This window comes from Carassius carassius, chromosome 45 (assembly GCF_963082965.1).
Source record: "Carassius carassius chromosome 45, fCarCar2.1, whole genome shotgun sequence".
Lineage (NCBI taxonomy): Eukaryota > Metazoa > Chordata > Actinopteri > Cypriniformes > Cyprinidae > Carassius > Carassius carassius.
The window spans coordinates 5428949-5448051 of NC_081799.1; the positions used below are offsets into that span (position 1 = coordinate 5428949).

The 19103-nt window shown below is 40.3% G+C and overlaps 1 protein-coding gene across 1 annotated transcript in view; it reads right to left on the bottom strand.

The window, feature by feature from the left end:
• galt (galactose-1-phosphate uridylyltransferase) overlaps positions 1-19103 on the bottom strand; it is a 151365-nt gene that overhangs the window by 56974 nt on the left and 75288 nt on the right. The window contains exon 9 of the mRNA XM_059538673.1: positions 4635-4718. Coding sequence (XP_059394656.1) covers positions 4635-4718 — 84 coding nt within the window. The remainder of the gene's footprint in view (positions 1-4634; positions 4719-19103) is intronic.

Below are 19103 nucleotides of genomic sequence, written 5' to 3' on the forward strand. Positions count from 1 at the left end.
CATCTGACTGGGGTTCAGCGAACTCTTCGCCCAGTTAACACTGAGACACTGAGCTCCGCTCGTGATTGAGCCAGAATTAGCCAGTCGTCCAAATAGTTCAGCACTCGCATGCCTCTGAGTCTGAGAGGAGCTACGGACAAGCCGAACGGCAGGACTGTAAACTGGTATGCCTGGCCCTCGAAGGCGAATCTCAAATATCGCCTGTGATTTGACGCTATCTGTATTTGAAAGTACGCGTCCTTCAGATCTATTGACATGAACCAGTCTCCTCTGCGAATATGCGCTAGGAGCTTCCTGGTCGTAAGCATTCTGAAACTGCGTTTCATCAATGCCCTGTTCAGCTGTCTTAGATCCAGTATGGGCCTGAGACCCCCGTCTCTCTTGGGCACCAGAAAATATCTGCCGTACAGCCCCCCCTCGCTTTGAGCTTGAGACACAGGCTCTACAGCCCCTTTGCTCAACAGTTTTGATATTTCGGCCCGAAGTAGGTGTGCTACTTCTGTTTTTACCGTGGTTTCGACGCAAACTAAAAAGCGCGGAGGGCGTGGAGAAAACTGTAGCGAGTAGCCTCTCTTTATAATGCCTAGCACCCAATCCGAAACCCCTGTAAGCGCTGACCTTGCATCCGCATGAATGGCTAAGGGCTGGATGCGAAGCGCGCTATGTTGCCTCCATGCTGTAACATGGACGTCGCGCCTGTGGCATTTGAGGCGAGGAGCGCGCTGATCACAGCGGGCAGATCGCTCCTCCTCGACCCCGTCCCGGCGCTTAACCGATCGAGGGAGGGCTGAGCGGGTCCCATAGGACTCATGATGTCTGCGAGTAACTGTGGGCTGCAAATGTGCACATTTACTGCTTTTGACTCGCTGTCTGCCTTGGCAGAGCGTACGCGCACGGGTTTCGTTTTTACAGAAACCACGCGCCGTGTCTGATATAGTGTTTGTGGGCACGGAGGAGTGGGCACGTTCACTATGTGGTGCGCGTGACCGATCTGAGTCGATCTCATAGGCGCGAGCCCTGTGTGCAGGGCTGTGCTTACATGTGGAGATGGGCACTGAGGAGTGGGCATCGTCACTACATTTATAGCACCATCGGCCGTGGCCGGAACACCAGAAATAACACTCTTTTCGGGAAATATCTGGGTAGCCGTGATAACGGCTTTTGTGTGCAGGCAAGCGGGCACTTGTGCAGGCTTGCACATTGCAAAAGACGCTGAGACAGTCACAATTCTTGGAACTGCAACAGCGGCGCGTTTGGGTGAGAGCTCGGCCGCAGCGGAACTCATACACCGGCGCTTCCTAGCAGTGCTAGGATGTTTTCGGGGCTTCTGGCTTCACCGCAATCCTCTGCCCTGGCTCTCGCGGCGCAGGGCGACAACTGGAAGAGCGATAACGGGGTCCCGAGCTGCGTTGCTGACGCTGTCGCGATGACCCAGCTGGAGGCGGTGGGCGTGACTGAGAGCTCTGTGGGGCCGGCCTATCGTGGCTAGCTGCAGAACCGGAGTGCTTCGGCAAGAAGTGCTTGAACGCCTGCGACGCTTTCTGGTCCTCGGCGAATCTCTCCACAAACTCGCTGACAGATGATCCGAAGAGGCCAGCAGGAGTCAGCGGCGCGTCGAGGAACGCAGCGCGCTCAGACTTCTTGATGTCAGAAAGCGTCAGCCACAAATGCCTCTCAGCCACCGTAGCGGAAGCCATAACCCGTCCCATGGCCTGTGCAGCGGACTAAGTAGCGCGGAGGGAGAGATCCGAAGCACTCCTCAGATCCGCGAGACAGATCGCTTCAGGTCCCATCTCATCCAGCTTGCGGAGGAGATCGCCCTGGAAAATCTGCAGCGTGGCCATGGTGTGCAGCGCAGACGCAGCCTGCCCAGCAGCAGAGAAGATCCGTGCGAGCAGCGATGACGTCATGCGGCAGGCTTTGGATGGCAACGCCGCCTTAGTCCGCCGTCCAGCAGAGGGCGGGCAAAGGTGCACTGCTATAGCCTGTTCCACCGGCGGAAGTGACAGGTAGCCTCTGTTTTTAGCACCGTCCAGTGTGGAGAATGCTGGTGAAACAGATAAACGAATTCTCGCCGAGAAAGGAGCGTTCCAAGCTTTCGCCACTTTTTCGTGAAGCTCAGGAAGAAAGGGGGTGTGCTTTGAGCTGGGAGAAAAACGCTCATCCAGGAGAAAGCTACCATCCAGCTGGGAACGAGAAGGGGGCGTTGGAACAGACCACTCGAGGCAGAGGCTCGCCGCGGCCAGCGTGAGCACTCGCATCAGCTCCTTATTGATATCCCCCCGTCTGCTGGGCCTCTGAGCAGAAGGTGCGAGATCCATGGAGCTCGGCCAACCCTCACTGCCCGAAGCAAGCAGAGAGCACGTGTCCTCTTCCTCCGAGGCGGCCCTGAGTTACACTTCCTCCGATGACAAGGCGGCAGACAGCGGACGCTGACCATCGGGAAGCGATGCAGGGGAGGCCGGTGAAGCGGGGGGAACCGGCGAGCTCGGCAGAGCTGGAGGCGGTTCCGGTAGACGCTGCGAGCGGCGCTTTTTGCGGCGCAGCGGATGATGCAGGCTTCGAGAAGAACGCCCGGCGAGTCCTCAAAGTCACCATAGGCATTAACTCGCAATGAGCGCAGCCGCCGTCAGCGAGCGCGAGCGCTGCATGGTCCTCACCCAGGCAGGAGACGCAGATGACGTGACGATCTCCTTCGCTGAGCGGGGCTCTGCACGAGCCGCACGAGGGCATCTTTAAAAAGACGCAGCTCTTTTATGAGTGTGCGTCGCAGGGCGAACTCACACAAGGATATAAAAGGATATAGGCGCCGGACAGCACAGCAGGAATGGCAGTAGAAGGCGGCGAGGCCAGCAGCTTCAGAATGGCTCGTCCCGCTGATATGCCTCTCAGACGGCGCTTGCTTCCTCTGTGATCCAGCGATGCGTGAGCTTCGCTGAAGAGATGAAAAATCAGGTGAGTCAGCCTTTTCGAGCTCCTTTTATAGGGTTGGGCCACACCCGTTTTGGCGGGAAGTGGCGTGATGGGCGCGAAGCGTCCTAATTGGTCTGATATTGCATCAGCCTGCGCTCGATAGGCTGTGCACTTGCTGCAGAGCAGCCAATGAGCGAGCGAGCCGTCTCACCTATGGCTGTGTACTGCTGCAAATGCGCTTTACAAAAATTAAAAATTAAGGATAATTTTTTGCTTCAGTATTTCGTGAAAAGAGACTTTTTTTCCATAGCGTCTTAGCTAAGACGCAGTACGAGAGAACTCTCGTAACAGAACCTATATTTCCCTCAAGACTAGTCATGTTTTTGTGGTTGTTTTAATTTAAACGTGTCTGCTTCTATTTTAGCCAATTTATTTTCAATAAACTAAAAAAAAAATAATAATAAAAAAAGGAAAACGAATACAGCTCGTTATCAGACTGTAAAAACAATACGATGAAAAAGTCATGACAACACATTTTTAAGGTTGGCTACTTTAACTTAAAGAAATAATTTAAGCAATTTAATGCGTTTTTATTCTAGTTTAAATCTGAATTGTTAATACTATTAAACTGAATTTAAAATCTTATGGAATTTTAAGTTTAAACAGGTGAAAATGCCACAGTGAATATTAAATATAGCCTAGTATATAACAGAAGACCTTGATTGCACGTTACCATGAAACTAAAAAAAAATTCGATTTTTTTTAAAATTAACAATTCATGTATAAAATGGGACAGCAACCTTTATATCAAACACTTTTACGTCATCTACGTAGATCAAGAGCGCACAAGTGAATGTGAAGAGAATTTTTAGGGGGTAGGAGGATTTTTTTATTCTTAAATTTTCATATGCAATGAAAAAAATGGGATAAACACGAAATAAATAAGTAAATAAAATAAATTGATATACAGTATATCCACTTAGCTTACCTGTTGGGTTTACCTCTCTGTAAAGCCCATTTAGCTTGTCTTTCTATCTATCTATCTATCTATCTATCTATCTATCTATCTATCTATCTATCTATCTATCTATCTATCTATCTATCTATCTATCTATCTGACTACTGTCCATCTATCTATCTATCTATCTATCTATCTATCTATCTATCTATCTATCTGACTACTGTCCATCTATCTATCTATCCATCTATCTATCTATCCAGTATGTGTAGTCCAGCCACACCCCTGAGTTTACATTCACGGCAGCATTTTAAGAGGAGCACACAACAGTAATCACCCAGAGAGTAATACTGCTCATGAATAATTCATCAACCTGATGAGTTACGCCCGCATTTCCCATTATCAAGGAAAAAATATTTAAAGCATTTTTGCAGCATTGAGTAAAGAGCCATCAGAAAGTTTAATCCACAAGCAATTTGCCTAAAACATCTCGACAGTTTTACTTGAGGCCACGAGTCATTTTAACATCCATTCTCGAACCACATTGCACAATGGACATGCAACGCTGAACCAAAGACAATGCCACAAGTTACTGAGCAGAGGGCAGTAACAAAGGAAGGGAGCATCTTTCCCTGCCTTCTTTATATTTTTCTCCATGGAAACAAGACAAGTGGCAACACCTCCCATATGTGAGGAAAAAGGCTCATTGCTGATTTCTCCCCACTTCTCCTCTATGATTGCAATATCAGATGCATTCTCTTACCATGCCATCCCATTGAATAGGGGAAGGAGACTTCAAAGAGGTTGTCATATTTTGTCAGGAGTCTTTTCATTATGGATGCCAGACCTGCAGAAAAGGAAAGAGAGTGAACAATAAAAAAAGGTTCAACTGGGAAGAACTGACTTCAATTTTCCACCAATATTGCTTGGGTTTTATCCAGCCTGGTTTCATTACAGACGCCATGCACTTCACCCGAGCACCTTTCATGGCCAGGAGGTGCATTCATTTTGTTTTTCAGCCAAACAAAACTAGACTCACTCACAGAGCCACCAAAACTAAGATGGATGGTTAGCGTCTCCCTTGCTAAATGAAATGACAACATGTATCGTTTCAGAAAGAAGAGACCTTTTGACCGCTCCAGTCAGTAAATTGCATTTGTCCTTCAAGAGTGATTCATGATTTCAAGACATGCTGGTGAATGCAAGATTGTTTTTCCCAGGAAAACAGCAGCTGCCTTGGTAATTTAAAAAATAATGACAGTAAAATCAGGGCTCAGATTTAATAAACTTTGATAGTGGAACAGCTGAGCCAAAAACAGCATCACGCTTCTTGATCCAACAAGTTAAAAGAAAGTTTGACAATATTTATTACAAGATGTTGCTTTTGGGTAGTTGCACCTTTATGGCATGATATGGCTAAGTAGATACAGATCTCTGCTTGCAACGCAGAGGATACAGGTTAAACCCTTCAAAAACCTTAGATCATTTTGGTTCTTCTTGGTTGTGAAAACAAATGTGCAGAACCCAAATTGGAAAATAGAATAAAAATGATAATATATAAAGTATTTTATATAAAGGTTATTATTATTCATATTATTATTGTATTAAATATATTACTATTTTAAAGTAGAAATTAGTGTTGTCTAAAGACCCGGTACTTCGGTACCAACTCTGTACTAATAAAATGAAAATGTGACGGTAGCAGGTTTCTTTAAGTACCGGTGGTACCGAGGACCCGGTTCTTGACGCATAGAACGCTATGATTTCCGAGAAGCAGAAAACGCGGGCAGAATCTCAAAATCCAGTCATGAAAATGAAACTTACATTTTAATATGGACAGTCACGGAATTTGTCAAAGTTAGCATAAATTAATCAAATCAAATCTCCATATGGCCCATTATCTGTAAATGTTGGTTGAAATATGAGTCCTGCATGTTCTGCGTGTCTCTGCGTGAATGAATGAATGAATGGCAGAGATGTGCAGGTTTGTTTACTACATAGACTGAAGCGCGTGACGCTTGCAGTCATTTCAGCATCTGCCATCTCAATGAGGACATAAATACAAAAACAACATCACCAGAACTGTTCTGAGTCACTTCACAAACATTTTACAGTTTCATTTGAGTAAAACCAGTGTCAAAATAAAAGTAGCCCATCAAAATAAAAGTTCATTTTTACATAAAGGCATTGGGCTAGAAATATTACAATTATTTAGTAGAATTTATGTGATACTGCTACTACTGTTGAAAAAATTAATAAAACTTTATTTTTTCCATGTTTTAATTTTAATAGCAAATCCCCTTTATTTACCAAAAAATAAAATGTGTTTAAATTTCATTCATTAAAAGACAAATAAAATTTGGGTGAAACTTGTTTACTTGTTTTTCATAATTATATTACTTGTAGAAAAACTTTAAACACAATTGTAAATTACTATAAAGAATGGCATTGGTTTTATTTTTAGTGATAAAAAGTTTTTTTTTTTAATTAGCATATTTTTGTGTTTTGCTTTGGTACCGAAATTGGTACTAAGAACCGTGGATTTTCACTGGTATCGGTACCGAGTACAGAAATTTTGGTACCGTGACAACACTAGTAGAAAGAACTTATCAAAGTAATAGAAATAATACAATTTTATTTCTTTTTGTTCTTCCATTCATTTTAACAGAATGTTGTGCTTAACATCTGTTGTGCAGGAATTTTTGCCATTAAAAAAAAGAAATTTAAATTTAATAAAAAAAATTTAATAGAAAATGTATTTTAAAAGGTTAATTCAATTGTTTTATAATTTCATTTAATGGGCACTGTTTTGATAATAGGTAGATAGATAACTGCATCTTGTTCGCAAACCACCTGCAATTCCTAGCAACTGTGGTAGCAGTTATTTAGTTTTACAACCAAGCATATCGAAAGATGCAATGTAATCAAGTGCACATTCAACATTTTTAAGAGCCAGTACAGGTCAGAGTGGATAAGTGATGCTGTACAGTCCTAGTAAAGTATGGCAAATTGCAGTTATCTCAGTTATCCCAAATTCATTTGCAGAGTGAACAACTTTCCAGAAACAAATCAAGTGTAAAAACACCCTCTGTTAGTTTGGATAAGAAAGTGTGTGCTAACGAAGCAATAATGAGTTACATGCATATATAAGCAATATAGCCTCAAAAGAGAGAGCTCCGGCACTAACTCCGGAAAGGTTTGGTTTGTCAGCCCATAAAATAGATTACATGCTAGGCTGGAAGTCTGTGATCCTCAGGCAGTCTCCTCGACTGGAACAATGGAAGAGCGTCACAGCTCACAGACAATTCGAAACAATTTCCCAATCTCCATGTTAAACAAGAGTTGATGAGCTATTTTCATCTACATTATACATTAGACTGTTCATCTGCATGATTGATGCATTTTTATGTGCATATATCAGAAAGAGTGAGCACATGGTCTCAGTGCAAATGATTAAATACATTAGAGGATTTGAAATGAAGAGTTTTCAGCAGGGATTGGCTGAGTTATCAAATGTAGGTCTACTGACATTATGGAAAGTCTGTTGAACACAATAGTTGGTATAGTTTGAACCCCATAAAGGGAATTATCACTACTGTGGGCACTGATGAAAACACCTACTGTATCTCCATTGTGAAAAAGTAGTTAACTTTAGTATACAATTAAAAAGAGCACTTACTAATAAAACAAAACACTTTAAAATAATAGACTCCTGAGAACATGCGAGTTGAAGTTATACATTTGTGAGAGAAAGACAATGCATAAAAACTCAATTTTTGTGATATCAACTTTAAGTTTGGAACATAAAATAACAGACTTCTGAGAACATGTGAGATGAATGTAATTTGTTTGGACACTTTAAGTGCAATTAGATGAAAAATGTGTGTAGTTTAAATTTATGCAATTAGTTAAACATCAGAGTGCTTTTTTGACCCACTTCAGTAGGAATTAATACATATTCTTATGTAATTTTTGTAGATTATATCGATGTTTACTTGTTATCTATCTTGTGGCTGTCTTCAAGAGATGACGTAGGAGGTCTGGGGGATGATGGGCGGAAGACGGAAATAAGAGAACGTTTTGTATGGTGAATAAAGCGAGACCTCGGCTTTACAAAAAGTGTCAGTCAATCTGTCTATACACATCTACATGGTGTCAGAAGTGTGACTGTAGTGACGATGGTAAAATTGACCCCCTCTTCTTTGACGAAAATATTGCGGACAACTGCACGAAATTCAAGTGCTAGTGGCGCATTTACAGCAACGCCGGTCTTTCAGCAGCGACAAAAAAAGTGCAAGCGTACACATTCCTGAACCTCGCTGGTCCCGATGCCCAAGATAAATATGACACTTTCACTTTCGAGGAGGAGGAGGATCCGGAGGATTCAGAGGTACTGGTAAAGAAGTTTGAGGAAATCTGTCTGCCTGTAAAGAACGTAATTATGGACAGCCATGCATTCAATACAACAACCCAGAAGCCACATGAAACAATCCAGTCGTACGTTGTCACGTTAAAAACACTAGCCAGAAAATGCGAATTTGCCACTCTGCATGACGAACTGATAAGACATCGATTAGTATGTGGCATTCACAATGACAATATCCGCACACAGCTGCTGAAAGAAAAAAATCTAACTTTAAACTTAGCTGTCGAAATATGCATGCTACATGAGCAGTCTGAAAAAGGCAACAAAGAAATAAAAAAAGAACCAAAGAAGGACAGCGAAGTTTGTGCAGTGCAATTTTCTACATGTTTAAATTGTGGTGGCCAGCATTCACCCGACCGCAGCAGCTGTCCAGCCTTCAACAAACGCAGCAACGCATGTGGAAAATGGAACCACTTCTCTAAATGGTGCAGAACAAGCAAAACACGCACCTACAACAGACCAGGACAAGGTCCATCTCAGCCAAACAGAGCACCCCACACCATATGCAGGGGAGGACAGACACACAGAATAAGTGAACTTGATGCACAGATTGCATATGAACCAGCAGACTTTTTTTTATTGTGAAAGTGTAGAGTTGCCAGCTGATAGAGGAGAGATATTTACCATCCTGTCCACTTCCAACACAGGGAAGCAACTTAAGGTGAAGATTGACACTGGAGCTCGGTGCAATGTACTGTCCAGAGGTGTTCTCCAGAACATCGACCCAGGCGCTCATATCGATCACAGCCATGTTGTCAACCTTGTGGCTTATGGTGGTCAGATCATAAGGACTTTAGGTGTCACTGATGTAAACTTCACATGTGGCACACTACAGTTCCATGTCATTGACAGTGATGTAAAACCTCTATTGGGTCTTAGAGACAGCATCAAACTAGGCTTTGTGCAACTTGGCCCGAATGTGCACACTCTCCAGCAGGGGGCCCCTGAGCTCAAAGTGTATAAAGACCTTTTTGACTGCAGCACTATAGGCAAACTGCCAGTAGTGTATCACATGCGCCTAGACCCCTCTGTTCACCCTACAATATGTTCTCCCAGACGAGTGCCATTGGCAATGAAAGACAAAATAGTCAATGAACTCAACAGAATGACTAAACTGGGAGTCATTAAGCCAGTTCAGGAGCCCACCGAGTGGGTGTCTTCTATGGTGGCTGCACGTAAAAAAGATGGTGCTGTGAGACTGTGTATTGACCCTGTACACCTCAACAAAGCCCTCCTCAGACCACATCATCCCATGAAAACAGTAGAACAGGTGATCGCTGACATGCCAGGAGCCAAGGTGTTCAGCATCCTTGATGCGAAGTGTGGTTTCTGGCAGGTGCCAGTGAGGAGTCATCAAAGCTGACCACCTTCCGATATGCCGATATGCCTTCCTCCGTATGCCCTATGGAATCTCCACAGGAAGTGAAGTCTACCAAAGGTGCATGGAGCAGCTCTTTGAAGGACAGCCATGCGCCATTGTTGTTGATGACATCCTTGAGCACTTACAGAGACTGAGTCACGCTACGCTCAGATAGAAAAGGAGCTGCTGGCCCTTGTCTATGCTTGTCAGAAATTTCATGATTACATATATGGCTGTCCAGTGACCGTCGAAACGGATCATCAGCCCCTCATCACTATTCTAAAAAAACCAATACATTCAGCCTCTGCACGTCTTCAGAGGATGATGCTTAAGCTGCAGTGCTATAACCTCAATGTCGTCTACAAGAGAGGCAAAGAGCTATACCTAGCAGACACGCTCTCACGTGCACACCTGCCCTCGACTGACTGGGCAAAAATCTACTGAGGACTATGATGTCATGACAGTGGAAGCCCTCTCCTCAAGGAGAACTGAGGAACTGAGACGGGAGACACAGGCAGACTATCTATGCAGGCGCTTATCTGAAGTCGTTGCCGTGTGCTGGCCGGATACATCAAAGAAGCTGCCACATGACCTCATGAGGCAATTCTATGCCATAAGGGATGAACTCACAGTCGATAATGGCCAACTGCTCCATGGGCAGCGTTTTGTCATTCCCTACTCAATGCAACACTATTATGTCAGACAGCTGCATCAAGGGCACCCAGGCCTAGAAGCAACAAAGCGCAGGGCCAGAGAAACCATGTTTTGGCCCAGCATATACCAGGACATTGAACATGAAATCTCCAGGTGCTCTCCTTGTAATGCCCTCAGACCACACCAAACGAAGGAGCCCCTTCAACTGCATGATATACCAGACTTACCATGTGCCCTTACGGCAGCAGACATTTTTGAGTGGGGCGGGAAAGAACATCTGGTACTCGTTGACTCATACTGCAGCTGGTTTGAAATAGACCAGCTCCCAAACATGACCAGTGCGACCATTATAACCAGACTAAAGCACCACTTTGCCACCCATGGAGCTCCTCAGCAGCCAATGACTGACAACGCAGCATATTTCACAAGCAGGGAGTTCAAAGAATTTGCCTGCACATGGGACTTCTGTCATGTCACCAGCAGCCCCCATTACCCTCAATCAAATGGGATTGCTGAGAGGGCTGTACGCTCAGCCAAACACCTTCTAGAAAAATGCACACGTGATGGAACAGATGTATATGCGGCACTGCTCAATTTACGCAACATACCAAGGGACGGGCTGCCCTCACCAGCCCAGCGCCTGCTTTCTCGACGCACCAAGACCCTTATCCCCATGACCAAAGCCATGTATGTGCCAAAGGTAGAAACGCAGGTCCAGGCAGCTCTAACACGTATCAGAAAAAGGGGAAAGACACACTATGACAGGTCAGCCAGACCTTTGGCCTCATTGCAAGCAGGGCAGGCAGTGAGATTACAGACGGAAAGGGGATATGACAGACTGGGAACAGTAATAGGAAAAGCACCACAGCCAAACAGCTACCAGGTCCAGGCCGGAGATGCCACATATGTGAGAAACAGGCGCCACCTCCTACATACACATGAACAGTACACCCCACCTACAACAACAGAGGTCCCACTTAACACCAACAATGAACCTCTGCCAGAACCCCTGCCTAATGTCAACCAGCCACAGACAGAACAGGTACAGGAACCACCTGTGGTTGTCACCGGCTCAGGGAGAATATCAAAGCCCAACTCCCTATACAAAGACTACACTACATAAGCTCAGACTGTTCATAACTCTCTTATTGCAGCAGTCCTGTTACTTGTGGCCATTAAGGGGGGTTGGAAGAATGTTGCATCCTGTTCTGGTATGTGGGTTGTACACTGTTTGCCAGTTCCACTGTTCATGTTCACTTTCATAACAGGTAAAGCTGAAGGGCTAACTATATATTGCTAGCATATATATATAGCTGTTCAAATCTTTTTTTGTTGTTGTTGTTGTTGTTTATTTAGTTTTAATTTTTTTATTCATGTTAAACCTATCCAGGTATCTTATCATTTAGAAGGGGGATGTAGATTATATCGATGTTTACTTGTAATCTATCTTGTGGCTGTCTTCAAGAGATGACGTAGGAGGTCTGGGGGATGATGGGTGGAAGACGGAAATAAGAGAACGTTTTGTATGGTGAATAAAGCGAGACCTCGGCTTTACAAAAATTGTCAGTCAATCTGTCTATACACATCTACAATTGTATAACTATATTGTCTTTGAAATATGGTTAATTTTTAGACTACTGTTGGTAAATAAAAATATATTAATGTCATGTATATAAATGTATTTTTTTTATTTCATGTAATGTTGAAGTTGCAATTTACTACATTCAAAGATAAAATATTAACACCCTAAAGTTAATATTATAATCAAGTATATAACGTGCTTTAGTATGCTAGTCAACACATCAAAATGAATCTACTTTAAAACATGACAAAGGATTATTAAAACAATGATTTAAGATGTACTTTAACATCAAACGTTTAATTTTACATTTCTTACAAAGTGCCGTGGACTTGCTTAGAGTACACTTAAGTGGTCTTTTATTTCTTTAACATTTTATTATTAGCTAGTTCAGTTATTAAACTATTTCAGCACTCAGTTTCAGTATTAAACTATTATTTCACCTGTTAGCTGTCACACTTCATTTATTGCCCTTTTTCCCGTCACATATTTTAGTAATCATCCTAAATCATATATCACTTGAAAGCTTAAACACTCAAAATCCATCTAATGAAAACTACTTTGAAATCAGACATTGCATACCACGGAAACAGTACCTTAAATCATTTCTGCAGGTTCCTCTCCCTGGGGAAGTCGTGACCTAATGGTTAGAGAGTCGGACTCGCAATCGAAGGGTTGTGAGTTCAAGTCTCGGGCCGACAGGAATTGTGGGTGGGGGGAGTGCATGTACAGCGCTCTCTCCACCCTCAATACCACGACTGAGGTGCCCTTGAGCAAGGCATGCTCCCTGGGCGCCGCAGCATAAATGGCTGCCCACTGCTCCGGGTGTGTGTTCACAGTGTGTGTGTGTTCACTGCTCTGTGTGTGTGCACTTTGGATGGGTTAAATGCAGAGCATGAATTCTGAGTATGGTTCACCATACTTAGCTGAATGTCACGTCACTTTCACTTTTAGTGGGTGGTGTCAAGTGTCATATTACAATTTTTTTTTTTTTTTTAATTAAACTTTTTCTAATTCTAATGCATATTGTTGAAAAGGTTTGAGTCTCAATTTTCCATATTCTGTTAACTATTTTGTGATGGAAGTAATATTGTGACAAAAGATTATAAATTTGTGACAGGAAAATGCGATTTAAAAAATAAGTAAATCAATGGTGTTTGGGTGTCATCCGGTGGCTATTTTTGGAATAATGCCAAAACAAAATCTAACCTGAATATGATTTTTAATCACATATAAACTTTAAATTTGGAATATAATTTAGACATATGGCATTGATTTTATAACAAATTTAGATTCCAAAATATTTAGTAAAACATTTTTTTTTTTTTTTTTAAATTACATATTTTAGTACACTACATTTTCTTTACAGTAAACTTGAACTTGTAGAACTTAACACTTAACACACTTTTTTATGATTTCACTTCAGCAATAATCTGCTGGTCTTCAAAAGAGACTAACATTAGGTTCAAAGCATTCATGAATCACCAAGTGCATTTTCACATGAATGTTCAAATTCAATATTATTAAGCACACTTCTTTTATTTGAGAGATTAATGTGGTCAATTATTCCAGGAAAAAAGAAAAAAAAAAAAAAGACAGAAACAACTGTTGATGGTTTTTTATGTCAGTTAGGTTGACGAGAATGCGCTTTAAAGTGAATCAGGTTTTTACTAATCCGGTTAGCGTATCTGACGTCACTTCATGTTTCCTTCAAACGCTGAAACCAAACACAGAGTGTGAAAGTTTCTATAAAGCTCATTAACATTTAAAAAGACAAGCGTTCTTTAGATCATAATTGGTCTGTTGCAAGCATTCCAGCACACTATACATTTGGCTCTGCGATTTGATGCGGTATATGCATGAAATTGGATTAGCGCTCGGTTAATTATCCTCACAAACATAAAAGGCAATAGATTCCCAAAAGAAAGAAGATTCCACAAAAGCATCAAGATGTGTCATCAAGCCTTCAAACTACAATTCAAAACTGCGCTTTATCAGAAAAACAAATAACGTCCCTCAAGTCTGGAAATGTCAGAATGTCGACTGGGTGACGGCCTCTTTAATTGGCAGGCTCAAAGCGGGGTTGTGATCTAGTGCGGTGTCCCACCGCTCTTTCTGGCAATGGCTGACCTGCTCGGTAATTTCACTGACGTTTATTTACATACTGGATTAAGTCTGTCAGAACTAAGCCTGTGAGCGTGAGAGACATGTATCCAGGAGGTGAATGTTTATCTGGTGTCACAGCTTCGAAAGCCTCTCCTTTACTTTTACTGGCACTGACAGGGCAACTTTAATAACAACTGAGAAGAGCATAGGTGTGTATGAGTGTGTGTCTACGTATGTTTCAAGTCCAATGGGGAAAAAGGGCACTGGGCGATGTGACAAGGAGACGTGAGGTTTTAAGAAGATATTTTGTCAAAGCAGACATGAGGTAGAGATACAGCAAGGTGTCTAAGGTTCAAACAGAAATGTTAAGCACAGACGTGAACCAAAGGGAGTTTCTAAATGTGAGCTCTCTCCCGCGGCTCTCTTCATGACTGACAGAATTTACAGCGTAAAAATACATTTGACTGTGAGGGGAAAAACTTCCTCATAATTCAGTCTAAATGGAATGGCTATAAAGTCACTTCCAAAAGTAAAAGTAACACAATAAATGTATTATGTTTATAATAAATTTATAATTTTAATATGTATGTATTATAATAAATATAATATTAATTCATAAAATCCTCTCTATCTCTAAAAATATTAAAATACAAGATTGTGTGTGTGTGTGTGTGTGTGTGTGTGTGTGTGTGTGTGTGTGTGTGTGTGCAGAAATAATTAATAGAGGTCGACCAATGTATTGGTTTTGCCGATTAATCGGCACCGATAGTTGATTGCTAGAACAATCGGTTATCGGCAAAAATCCATGCCGATAGTTTTCCGGGTGGTGTTCATTGCTGGAGCGGCTGAGAAGGGTCTGTTTTCATTATACAGTGTGAGAGCGGCCTCTAGTGGCTGAAATCACTGACAGCATGTGCTGTTTGTTTAGACATGTAATGCTGCATGCTGAACAGAGCAAGAAACTTCAGACCCAGATTTAAATACAGCTGACAGAAAATCCTGCCACGCTACAGAGCGCCATTCACATAGTTTTCAGTTAAATTACATTATATTCCCCACAAATCGTTATTAATGTACATAATGAATTGTATATAGAGCATTTTCATTTAAATGTTTGCCTTTCTGTGGCTCTAATAAAGTCTGTATGCTTCATTTATAGAGCTATAATATAGATCGCTCTTTCCATTTGCTCAACACTGAAGTTTTTTTCAACACTGAACTTCAAACTTATCTATGCCTCATTGTTCATTCTTGAAGTAAACTTGTGTGCGTTTGGTGAATAAATATACTGTTTTAGACTACTGCTTGAGTTGAATGTTCTCCTAGAGTTCTCCTAGACTCAGCGCTGCTCTTTTTTTTTGATTAGATAATCATTAAGTGTTCAAGAATAGAAGCAGTTAAAGTGTGAGAGTACATTGTAATGGTATAATTGTAGGGCCCTGTGATTTCCGTGACGTGGAAAATGTGGACGGAATCCAGTCATAAAAACAGATTCACAGTTTAACACAGAATTAGTCAAATTTTGAATTAATTAATCAAAAGTGGTCATTGCACCTAAATCAGATCGCGATATGGACTAGTATCTGTAACTATTAAGCCACAAAAATCGATTTAAATTTGAATCCTGCCTGTTTTGCATGACTCTAAAGAATGGCGCAGAAGCGAGGTTTCATTTATACTGAAGTGCGTGTGACGCTCGCAGTGATTTCAGCTTCTGTCGTCTCTCTCTAAATGAGGACGTGAACACATGAGGAACATCTCCAGAACTGCTCTTAGAGAGCTTTCATGAGCATCTGACCATTTGATTTGAGTAAAATTAGCATCATATCACACACACAGAACTGTAAAGGTATTCACGACAACCCGTCAAAATAGAAGTCCAGTCTATTTTTCAATAGAATGTACGTACATAGCCTACTACTTCTTCTACTACTAAAATGAAACAAACATTATTTTTTAAGGAATAATCACAAAAAACATTTCTTCCATGTTTTCTTTTTAATAGTAAATCCCATTTGTTTGCCAAAAAATGTTTGCTTAATTTTCAGTAATTAAAAGATAAATTAAATTAATGTTTCATGCCTGGATTTGATAACAAGAAAACAACACTGAATTTTTGAGGGGAAAAAATCATAAGGCTTCTTTAGGAAAATAATGAATAAATTAAGTTGTTTTATGGATTCAAATAATTAGACATGCTAAAACACAGAATTTGGTAACAATAAAAAAATATGGTGAGAAAAAATAAAACATTTCATAGGGCCCTAAACATGTCATTTTTGTTAAACATTTATTACATTTATGTGAATATGTATAAGTTCCATAGTTTTAATTAATTAGACTTGCTTTTTGATTAATGAACTTTAACTATTAAAACAGAGTGGAGAAAAATTAAAACATTAAAAAAACAGAATCCAGAAAAAATTCAACAAGAAATAATGGAATTTTGAAAAAAAATAAAACAGAATTTAGGAAAGAAATTAAATGGATTATGATCATTTCAACATTTACTGTTACTATAATTATTATTACTTTTACTATTATTATTAACTACTACTAGTATGATTCAGTAATGTTTTGTTTTTTAAATAAAGCACTATTTTAGTTTTTGTTCAATATGCATTTTTAAAAACTATCGGTTAATTAATCAGTATCAGCCAGTGTGGTCCTACCTAGCTATTGGTATCGGCAAAATCCACTATGGGTCGAAATCTCTAATAATTCTACAATAAAATCATAATATAATGTAAACATTTTTATATTTAAATGTACATATAAATTTGTTTGTTAACAATTCAATAATAATAAGCAACATATCTTATATCTGATATAAACTAGGATAATATAATGATGTTAAGTAAACGTCTCGAATGAAGACGATGTTTAAAGCAATATTTTAATACCCAAATTCACAGAAATATTGCTTTGTATGAACAAAGAGACCCACTTACACGAGACCAAAAACTGGGAAAACGAGTCGTATAAGGCCCTAAGCGTAAGACCAAACCATTGCAATTAGGATGGTGAAAACTACGTTAAACAGATTCAAACAGAAAGAGCTAACAAAATCATGGAAACATATCGTTCTGGTTTCAAAGTGTAACGCTATGAAAAACATTGCGGTTTATATCTATTTATATGTGTGTGTGTAAAGTTCTCTAGCTAGCTCTATTCTTTTTTATTCAATCTGTTTTCTTTTTATTTATTATATTATTTAAAAGCCCATGCTTCGTGTACTGTGTTAACCTAACTGAGACTTGTTATAACACTTATATATCATTGCTCTTTTTGTTGTTTTGATTGCTTCCACCGTCCTCATCTGTAAGTCGCTTTGGATAAAAGCATCTGCTAAATGAATAAATGTAAACGTAAATATCTCACCACTCTAGCAAATTTTAGGTGTACTTAGCAGGGGCTATTGTGTTTTTAGGGTATATTGTACTTATTGTCATTATGAATATTTGTACGCTCATTTTCATTTCGGCATCTTAATGAACACTTACACAATTTGTCTTAGTGTTTTTCGCCGGAATATTTTATTAAAAGATGACGGAGGTGTACGGTTTGAGTAGCTAACGCACTCGTCTGTCACAATTACGGGCACATTTAAGTTTTCACCGCTTACACTCACCAAAAACACCTGAAACCTGTAACTCTGTCATAATTAGGTTAGTTAAAAATACAAAAATTTAATGCCTGACACATTTGTAACTGACTAAAAACCGATGTTTAAGCTAAACAAACGACAGAGGCACTGTGCCTAAAACTGCGAACACAAACATCACTAACTTAAATGAGCAAAATACAATAACCACCAATATGTGTTCACACAGTTAACTTTATTTAGATGATTCAGCATTAACTTAAATGAACAGATGATAATGACCACCAATATGTGTTCACACAATACATTTTTTTAGATGATTCACGGAAATAAAATGACTCTTGAGTTGTTAGAAGAAAAAAAAAAAGTGTACTGACATAACTGCGAAAATGACTTAAGGGCCCTATGAATCGGTTCATTGAACCAAACTATCCAAATGAATCATTTTCAGAAGTGAATCGGACTTTGCATCACTAAAACAGATCACAAAAAAGAGATTTGTAACATCACAACATGGAAGGAGCGTATACTTCACAAATAGCGTAGAAATGTGCGTCTTTTTATTTAGGTTATCTGCGCCTGCGTTTAATCAGATGTCCAATGATTTAGAGAGTTGCCACATACAATATGAGTACGTATCCACGACGGCCATGTTTGAAGCCTGAGGTGTATGATGGGTATTGTAGTTCCCTGACCTGAAGATCTACATAGCTTGAATGAGGTATTAGTTAAATGTATTAAATTGAACCCCTTTGTAAAACAAAAACATATAATACATATAATAACAATAAATAACTGTTAACACATATTTAGACTAAACGACTATATTCAAGAATAATACGATATACTGTACATGTGCTAAAACAGGCTAAAATAGGGTTGGCTATGCTGTAATGGAGCAACCGTTGTTATGTTATCTTGTGAACCATTAGGATTCGTGTGTCCTGAAACCAAATAATTGTCTTTATCTTTAGAAAAAGACAATCGTGTCCTGCTGCTGTGGTCTGAATATCCAGTCTGTCTTCATCAGGAAATGATGACCCCCCCCCCATCATCAGACCCCGTTCTGGAGATTGTGTTTATGTTTGTTTATTTTACAGGCATATTTCATCATAAAACTAGGTAAGCAGGGCCTTGTAATAATATGGTAAACATGTCATAAGTCGGTCAATCGTGCATCCAGAGTTTATCTTACTACATCTCTATAATAAATTTCTGCAATGGCTATACTTGTTACGGTGCTTTCATGTCAGGGTCTGGGGGTTGTTTTAAGAGCAAACCCTTGTTTGCCAAACTAGTGTTAAGCGACACTGTCCGCATTTTTAAAGTTAAAGAGGATAATGAACACTTTCACAATCTATTATTGTCAGAATGCATAATCAGTGTTATCATTTGATTACAATAATAAAATGTAATCAGTTACAGTCACAGGAAAAATAATTAAATTGCGGCTAATTATGAAAATGTTACATCTGAATATTTTTTCACACACGTACAGATTTA